Source organism: Perca fluviatilis, chromosome 15, assembly GCF_010015445.1.
Source record: "Perca fluviatilis chromosome 15, GENO_Pfluv_1.0, whole genome shotgun sequence".
Taxonomy (NCBI): Eukaryota; Metazoa; Chordata; class Actinopteri; order Perciformes; family Percidae; genus Perca; species Perca fluviatilis.
The window spans coordinates 28,504,080-28,514,079 of record NC_053126.1 but is presented as its reverse complement, the minus strand read 5'-3'; the positions used below and the strand labels follow the sequence as shown (position 1 = coordinate 28,514,079).

Here is a 10,000-nt window from a genome sequence, read left to right as displayed (position 1 = left end):
CACTTCATCAGTGGTGATCAAGTGTTCAGTTTTTCCACTGAAGCAAAAGTATTATTATTAGCTGCTATACCTTTACTATAAATATAAATAAATAAAACTCCATTACAAGTAAAAGTCCTGAAACATTATATAAGTATTGTCAGAAAAAATGTTTAAAGGAATTGAAATACTCCCATGCAGAATGGCTCCTTTCAGATTATTATAGGCCTTTTGTATTGTAGGCTACAGGCTATTTTAAGTAGCGATGCCACACTATAAAAATACTCCATTACTTTCAAAATCCTATTCAGTAAAAGTAGTCTACAGAAGTAAGCTATTAGCAACAAAATAGCCTACTTAAAGTATCAAAAGTAAATGTAACCTCTCAGTTAACCTTTTATTATTGCATTATTAAAGGAATACGCCACCATTTGTTGAAATAGGGCTTATCACGGTGGCTGTAGATAGGTGGGCCAACGCATTTTTTGTCTCAGTGCAAGTAATTAGGTTGTTTTTTTTGTCTTTGGCTTGCTTTTACTCACAACATGCTAACCGGCAACATAGGATTCCACGCTGGGTTCATAACAATGACTTTATAAATCAGAAATCCATATACCCACTTTCCATTACGTTGATGACGTTTGATTTATTTGGAATTGTCATCTGTGTTTTTCTTCTTCACATAGGCTAAATAAAGGTATTTCCACGGTAAATTGTTGCATAAAAGTGTATCCGAATACAGGAAATTAAGTCATTGACGCTCAAAAGCCTACAGTATACCCCCTACAATACATACTAGACCACTGGATTAATGTGTGGAGGTAAATAAGTTTTCTCTTGATGAATGTTGACCTTAGGCCTACTGGTTGTCAGATAGAGGTAGGCTAATAGGTAAGCTATATAACATAATCTGACGACATTACAGTTTTTGCCTATTGCTTTCACACGTAGAAATCAAACGTAGGCCTATTACACAATTATCAAAACCTTACGCTCAAGAAGCAAAACGTTGGCCCACATGTGCACCACTATAAGCACGATGTCAGCCTCACACTTTTTCGCAAAACAATACACACAGTGATTTGCAAAACCCTAAACACACTTGTATACATTAGACACAGACGTAAGCTATGATGTCACTTCCTTGCAATTCCAAAGCACTGACTGTCAAATCACCACAACTATGAGCCAACGTGTGGAACGCAGCCATCAGGTGCGTAAACTCACGATTGCTTAATTGTAGACACATGCCTGGGCCAACATTTTGCTCCTTGAGCTTAGGCTACTTTGATCATTGTGTAATACTTTTGATTTCGGTGTGTAAGCAATCGGCAAAAAAAAACTGTACTAAGTCATATGAACCGTGTGTGTTTCATATGGTAACAAAATATTATTATTTTTTTTTGGCTTTTCCCGCCTTTAATGGACAGGACAGGTGAGAAATGGGGGAGAGAGGGGGGGGAAGACACGCAGGACATCGTCACAGATCGGAGTCGAACCCTGGACCTCTGCGTCGAGGCATAATTAAACCTCTAAATAGGCCTACATGTGCGCCTGCTCTACCCACTGAACCACCCTGGCTGCAAAAAATATATATATATTTTTTAATAAATTAGTGTATAGTTTGCAAGAGTGTTTCATTTTGCAAAGTGTCTGGTGTGTTCTGCTGATTGGCTGTGTGGTTGTGTTGAAGATTAAAAAAAGTTAAAGCTTATGTTTTGAAAACAATGGTTTTATGTAGCCTGCAGCTAGATCTAATCAAATAACTATACTAATTAGCATTTGTCTGGCTCACACCTCAAACTTCTAAAGAATCATCAGGTCTTGTCTGACATTTAGCATACTGGAAAAGACTCATTGTCCCCACAGGAAAGGTAACTGTTGCTTCTGCCTTTTGGGGAGCCACTCCCTGCTGGGCCAGATCTTGATTAGCACGAAGGAAATGCATATCTCTGTTAACTTGAATAGAATCGGCACTACCATAATAAAACGACCTTTGTCTGTGACCTGGAGTAAACCTGCAATCAGGGGTGTGTCCTTAACCTGGGACAGTTTCCATTCAAGGAAACACCCACAATTCCAAAGGAATATAATTCTGAAACAGAGAAGGATTCAGCGTGATAAAACTGTGACCCCCACAAGGGAAGCAGGTTCTGCAGACCGCTGTTTTACAGTGTATTGTTTAGTCATGTCACAATACTGTTTTTTTAATGTGACTCCATCAGGGAAAAACGCAGATCAGTCCACTGTCAGCTGCAGTGTAACATTTGCGTGTTGTCTTGTCATTTTCATCATGTTTATTAAACCTTTTGCTTAACTTTCAATTGCATCCAAGCCTCTCCTTTCTCCTCAGAAATCAAACGATCACGTCCTTTTAGATTTTCTTAACAGTTGTGCTAAATATGTGTAGTGTTTTGAAAAACCGGCCCCTGCTTTCATAATGCTTAAGCAATCGAAAGAAAAAAAAAAACAAAAAAAAACGTAATAGCCTATAGGCTCTTCGCGCGAGCACAGATGTGTCAGAGACTGCGGTAAAAGCGGGCTGCTTATTCCCGAGCCGTGACGGAAACTTTCATTAATCTGAACGAGTTTATGGATGTTCGCGTGCCGGAGGGATAGAGCAGCCAATGTAGGCGAACATGATTCGGGGATTAATCTCACAAGAGCTCGTCTAAACCACATCCGAGGGCCGGGGAGTTCCTCCGCAGGGGAAAGCGGGCGAACAGCGCGGCCACGTACGTTCAGCTCTCCTCCGTTTTGACATCTCTGTTCCCGCTGTGGTGTGTGAGCGAGCTCGCGGTCCGGGTCTCTCTGGAAACCAGGACAGACAATTGCTCGCGAGTCGCACTCCTTTCCATTCTGACAGTGTTAAATGCTCGGCTGTCGACCAGTAGAGAAAGCCGACGTCTCTCTTTCTTTCACATGGGCGAAGACGAGAAGGGGTTCTGCGGCCACATTCGCCCCGGAGGAAACGAAGAAAACCGAGATACCGGAGCCGCTCTGGACCCGGACAGAGAGAAGAAATACGCAGAGCTGTTTAAGCAGCTGGACTTGAATAAAGATGGCAGAGTTGATATCAGTGAACTGAGGACCGGACTGGCAGCTCGTGGTTTGCACCGGGGAGAGGCGGAGGAGGTGAGGCAACGACCGGTGTTATAATAGCTAGCTCGTCCGGGAGACAGAGGGGAAAGGTGCTGATGCTAGGACCATAGGACAGGTGCACTATATAGGCTACTAACACTCCTCCGCTCCAACGCGCTCAGTCCCATTCACGGCTGCTTTATTTGCGTGCAGGAAAGAGACATACAGTGATGGAGTGCTACAGTTCATTCGACTGACTAAATATGTAGTCTAAACTATTACCCTTTATAAGCCAAAGAGAGAAAAACAAAAAACATTTTGCAGCGCGTTCAACTCGTGCAATTAAACCTTTCCTATTTGCTAGTGTGTGTGTGTGTGTGTGTGTGTGTGTGTGTGTGTGTGTGTGTGTGTGTTGTGTGTGTGTGTGTGTGTGTGTGTGGGCTGCTCACACTTTCAGCGAGAGAGAGATGAGCGAATATATGCGCTGCTATGCAGCTACAAGGAAAACGGATTTTACCTAGGCTATTTTAAATAGCCTAGTAATAAAAAAAATCAATATGTGCTAAATAAATCAATGTTTGGGAAACACTGAGATGATGATATAAAGACGGGAGGCCTCTGTGTTTGTTTCTTCTTCCTTATGTTCATTACTCATAGGCCTATAATAAGGTATCCTCAGTGGCCAAAGTTGATTTTTCTGTGTCGGTATATAATTTAGTTAATACCAGTTATTTGTGTTCTGGTTGTGTGCAGTAGTTTACTGTCTCAGCGGCACTATATGCTACAAGTTACATTTAGAAGCGCTAACTTTTTAGACTTTTAGAGGTAGGATAATCTGACCCTGAGATCTAAACGTTTACAGCAGTGACTCACAGGGGCGTCGGACTTTGGGGGGGGAAAGGGGACTGAGTACCCAGGGCCCTCATGTAAGGAGGGCCCGAAAAGATGCTAGAATGAATAGCTGTGGATGCGGGGAGGGGCCCATAGAAAATGCCTTTCTACAGGGTTCAGAATTTTGTGCTATGCCCCTGGTGACTCATTCATATTAAACCACTGCTTTGAATCTCTGCCATCCAATCAAGTTGCTTGTTGCCTTCAGAGTCCAACAACAACTCTTTTTAAAAACAAGACAAAGTACCGGGTGTAGGCTACAAAAAAAAAAAACACTTCTTAAAAATAGAGCAATCCACTTTGTTGTCAGGTGCTTAGCAACAGTGTTCACAGTTTAACCACCTGGATGCCAAAGACTGCACACTGTGAACTCCATTTGACAAACAAATCAAAGGCAGCGCGCGATTTGACTCTGTCCGTTTGCAGTGTTCACATTTACTTTGATTCGTTTTGTCCCATCGGTTTGTGTGTTACTTGTTTCAGCCACATCCTGCTGTGTTATAAATCATGCACAAGGTTGAAGGAGCTGATGGGAAAACAGTTCACTGGAATTGTACCTCGTACAATATAGGCTATTTGTTCAAATTCAAAGGTTGTACTCCATTTGAATACTAGCCTAGCTAGTGTGTCAGTGAGTCAGTATGAACAATACCAGGACCCTGGAACTGAAGCAGCTAAATGGAATTCCTCTATCAATCATTTTATTCTTGTATCTTTATAGAGGCAAAGAGCGTTACTTTCTTAAAAGGTGCCCTGCCACACAAAACCGTTTATACTTGCATTTTTTGAAATATGTTAGGTCCATATGTGTTTGTGTTATGTCCTGAATGTGAAAATGAACTGCTACCTCTTCTGTCAGCTCTAGCCACTGAAAAGATATAAGCAGAGATATCAGGCTAATTACAAAAGCTGGTCAGTCTGACGTGGTGTTGCCTGAGCTCGTTACTATTCATGAGCTCGCCCAGTTGCGCTGGGTAAAGGATGCTGATAGCCAGGCTCTCATCGGCTAGCTGTTAGCCAATCAGAGTCAAGCAGCTTAGCTTGTTGAATATTAATGAGAACTGGCACAAATCGAGCTGAGTCTTGCTGCAGGCTTTCTATACCACGCTAGAATTGCTTGAAACAAGGTAACCAAGGCATTTTTTCCACAAAAAAATTTTAGTGTCCATGGTAGAACTTCAGACATTACCACAAAGTAATGAAATACGCGTGGCAGGGCATTATCAACAGACAAACTGCACCCTCAGCAGTAGAACTTTATATTATCAGTATATAGTATGGTGTTTGAAATGTTGACGGCCGCCACAGACTACAGAGCTAACTATGGTATAAACCATTTTTCTGCCTTTAAATAGTAATAGTAGCATAAAACAGTGCACTCAACTCAAGCCTCTTGGGTGAGACTGTCATTTCTCACCCCTGTACAGGTCAATCACTAATTTGTGTAGCCTGGTTATAACACCATATAAAGACAAACGTGTTCCAGTTTGCAGTGGAAGTTAACCCTTTGTGGATGAATATTTTAACAGTCTGTCTGTAAAACAAAGCTGCTACACTGCTGACCTTTGTCGGTCTGGCTTTCACATTACTTTGCAGTGATCTACTTGTTTCTGTCTTCAACGCCGAAGCAGACAGTTCTTTGAATGGCTAGGAAGACGGCTGCATAACTCTTTTTAGCACAAACCCTTACATAGACGACCCAGGCCATCCACACCATCCAGTGTAGATACTGTCATTAAAAAGGTGACAGTCAAGGAAACTACTGTATGTCACCTTTATGTGCTGTTTGGTAGGTAATAGGTCTGGGCAGTGTACTGTATCAAGGCACCCTTCTCTCTATTACAAGTCGATGTATCATCAAAATGATTTTGAAGCTCTTATTTTAAGGTAAAAGAAGTTGCATGATGTTGCTTTAATTAATTCAAATGATGTGCTAATCTAACCTAGAGAGCATGCAACTTAAACAAACTGGATTTACTAAGTTAAGTACGTTTATTTTGAGTGTGAAATCACTCGGTACACTTTTCAAAAAAGACAATTACAGAGATAAAAGACAATTGCAATTTGCAATTTATAAAAAGAAAAATACTGAGTAAAGGCATAGAAAAGTAATAGTATGAGTGTTTCCATCCTGCTGTGCACAAGAACTAGTCTTGTATGCTCTCTCTCTCTCTCTCTCTCTCTCTCTCTCTCTCTCTCTCTCTCTCTATGTCCTAATCAAGAGAGGAGAGATTATGTTGCAGCCAGGTAAGATGTGGTTTCCTTCTTGACTTTCACAGGGAGCACAGTGCCTTATGTTCTGTCCACTTCTCTCCTCACTTGTGTATCTGTTGCACTCTTTATTCACCCCCTAACCCTGACCCCTGACCCCTGTCATTTCGGTGCCGTCTACATTACCAACATACTTGTCTGGCTACACCACGGATGCATTCTGGGATAGGAGAAAAAAAAAACTGTCTGTGTTTGTATTTCTTTGAACCAATCACAATGGTCTTGGAGGGCACTTATCTCCGGATGCAGCACTGGTGGCTCTGCAGAATAGTCTCAGGAAGGAACTTGTTTTGGTGGAACATTTGCACCCCGCTAAAGAAAACGCCACATACAATATTAAACAAAGTAAACTTTTGACCCAATACAGTAACTTGAGCTATTTAAATTAGCTGGATACATGGTTAAACCTCATTGGCTTTTACCAGTGTATCTCCGTGTGTACTTCGTCCGCAGCAATCCCACCAATCGCTCCCAAAATGTCCCAGTTAGAGAGGAGATGCCCTAAACGTATTCTTTCTAAATCTTTACAATCATTCCCAGAGGAAAAACAAGCAGGTTGCACTATCCACATTCTCTCCTAAAATAGACATTTTCAGCGTGTAGCTCGCTAGCTCGAGGTTTGTTGTTGTTTCCCGAAGAGAACGGAGTTAGAGAACGGAAACACGGAGATAGGAAGGGGAGGGACATCCGGATCCGTCAGGCAATTATCCTGGAAATGTACTTCCATTCATCCAGTCTATCAACACACCCTCATCTGTATACACCTACCTCCACCATCACTACCTACTCCATCCCATCTTTACCTGTCTGAATGACTGACAGTCTCCCTCTGCCCCTACAGATAGTCCTGGAGAGCGACATCAACCACGATGGTCTGCTGGACTTCCAGGAGTTCTCCCAGTACCTGCGGGCTCATGAGAAGAGGCTGAGGCTCATGTTCCACAATCTGGACCGCAACAATGATGGTGTTTACTTACACACACATGCAAGCACGCACACACACATTTCTGTACATTTTGTAATCCCCACCCCCCCTCCCCACCATATTTTCCTAAACCTAACTGTCCTGTTCTTGTCCTGCATGTCAGTTAAACGTACGTCCTGACCCGGAGCATCAAAAAGTGACGCCAAGAGTCCCAACCAAGAGCGTTTAGATGTGACGCTAAAGGAGACTTTTAGCGCCAATAACAAACGCCAAAGGCACCTGACAAGCGTCAGTATTCGAGTGAATAAACAGACCTTTCTGTTCTGTTGTGTAGGTCGGATTGATGTTGGGGAGATCCAGCACTCACTGCACCAGCTTGGTGTGGAGGTCACCATGGAGCAGGCGTCCAGGATACTGCAGAGGTACAGAGTGTGTGTGTGTGTGTGTGTGTGTGTGTGTGTGTGTGTGTGTGTGTGTGTGTGTGTGTGTGTGTGTGTGTGTGTGTGTGTGTGTGTGTGTGTGTGAGAGAAAAAATCAAAAAGGAAATATTAGAGCCCTTTTAAACAACTCAATAAGCATCCATAACTTTTTCTTTTATTGTTTTGATACTTAATGTCTTTTCCTAATTAACGACAAATGCTTATAAGCATGGTCTCAGAGACCACTGCTGTAAAACCTGGTTAAATACAATGGATTTTCACCTGCTCTATGTCTCTGATTGGTGTCAGCACCAAGCTGACTTTTTACCCCCTACCTCTTAGATACCAAATGAGTCAGATTTATCTGTTTTTAGAGTTTAAGAACAGTTTTTTTTTTTTTCAGAAGATGTCTAATGGGGAGTTAGACCTGTCTGGGGTTTAACTGAGCCAAAACATAAGTAACATCACACTGTAGGATAAGAAACTGTAAATTTATTTGTCTGTGAATGACTTTTTGGCACACGAAAGAAAAACATATTTGTTTGTTCATATAACATACAAAAGAAGAAATCTCTTCTTATTTGGGGTGTAAGGTCACTATCATCAGTGTGTCTGCTCAGGTTGTGTCAAAGGGAGGGGTTACCACTGCAATACTTTGCTTCATCTTGGGCTTTACAATAATAAGGCCAAAAAAATGCTTTTACTATGGAACTATTCCTGTTACTTTTACGTATACAGCAGTGGGAAACGACAAAGAAAATAGCCAATGTCAACAAGGTCTGAATAGCCATGGTGTGTCGACTGTGTAGGCGTGTACGGACTGTGTTTGATTGACATCTGAGTAGTTTTGCTGCAACCTTTAGGGTGGGAGAGGTTATGTTGTGTTCGTGCCACCTGGGAATAACAGGGACCGCCCTCGTGGTTACGTTGTTTTTCCGACTGCCAGCGTTCACATGGTCGGGATGAGTGTTCTTCTTCTTCTGTTATATTGGCGTTTAGCATAACAACTTGTTACATGACTGCCATCAACTGTTGGGCGTAGCCTAGAGCATCAGGTCTGTGAAAACATGGAGGCCACAATAACAAAAGATATGCTGCCGTTTTCTTATGCGAGCATACCAACAGCACATCGACAGGTGTTTGTTTGTGTTATCTGCAGGACAACCAACGGGAAAGGACACGGATAAGGTTATTTTTTTTATTTTTTTTATACATGGGCCTTTTTATGAATAATTTGAAACATGTTATGTCTGTGTACTTTCTTGGCAGAGGCGTTTGTCCACAATAAACCGTTTATTGTCATTGAAATATATTTCAGTGAACCAAAGTCGCCTACATCAAACGTCAGTTGTCAACAACGCGTCACCAGCTAGGAACCTCTGTTATCAAAATCTAGCCCGAGTTTCCCACCTTTAATTCCCACAGGAAGTGACATGAATGATGACGTTTTCACTGGGAAAAATGTTTTTCCGATGTCTGAACGCACGGCAAGACCTTCATCAGCCTTTATTACACTGCATTGATGAATACGTGATTCTGATTGGTCAAACACGGCATTCTGCGGTCTTCTATTTCTGTATAACAGACTGTTACTAAGTACTACAGACCGCTGCCATGTACGGAGCTCTGATCATAGACTCTTGAGGACATTTTCAAATCGATAAAATTGTTTTTAAATCGAGGCACCTGGATAGCTCACCTGGTTTCATGTATGAAGGCTTGGTCCTTAACGCAGCGGCCATTGGTTCAATTCCAACCTGCGGTCCTTTGCTGCATGTCATTCGCCCTGTCTCTCCCCTTTTACATCTTGAGTCACTCTGTATAACAAAGGTCTAATATGCTCCAAAAATAATATTAATAAAATAAATTGTTTTTAAATCAATATTTGTGCTCATACGAAGCACATAGCGTTGATCAGCGGGAGAGAGAGGGTGGAGGAAACAGCGCTAACAGCTACAGTGCAAACAGAGCCTTAGTTAGCTCCATGGTTAGCTCACACCGGGGCCACCTGGCTTCAGCAGGAGAGCAGTGCTCATCAGCGTTAAAGTTAACCCGACAAGGACGCAGGCATCATCAGCTGGTAACCCCTGTATGAGTAACCATGTAATAAACGTCATAATGTAAAGCGAGCTGGTTATTATTTCGAACCCCTTCAGGCTGATATAAGATCTCTCCGCTTCGCATCGCGGTCCTGCATCATCCTGTCAGGGGATACGTCCTACATTATCCCTTACTTACTGGTTCATGAAGTTTAGGGACACCACATGATTTCAGTGTGAGCCAGAATACGTGAAAACAGCTGTGAGGGTGTGCAGGGTCTTTACTGTAATAGGAGAAGCATATAAAAACATGACATTTGTAAACGTATTCCTTTATGATGGTGTTGGTCATACAATGGAGGATAGACAAATAATTGACTTTAAACAAGGATGGA

At 42.2% G+C, this 10,000-nt stretch overlaps 1 protein-coding gene across 1 annotated transcript in view; it reads left to right on the top strand.

Annotated features, from left to right (window-relative positions):
* Nucleotides 1-2,501: 2,501 nt before the first annotated feature.
* LOC120575129 (calcium-binding mitochondrial carrier protein SCaMC-3-like) overlaps nucleotides 2,502-10,000 on the top strand; it is a 19,160-nt gene continuing 11,661 nt past the window's right edge. Inside the window, exons 1-3 of the mRNA XM_039825766.1 lie at nucleotides 2,502-3,114; nucleotides 7,064-7,187; nucleotides 7,482-7,569. Coding sequence (XP_039681700.1) covers nucleotides 2,902-3,114; nucleotides 7,064-7,187; nucleotides 7,482-7,569 — 425 coding nt within the window. The 5' untranslated portion in view covers nucleotides 2,502-2,901. The remainder of the gene's footprint in view (nucleotides 3,115-7,063; nucleotides 7,188-7,481; nucleotides 7,570-10,000) is intronic.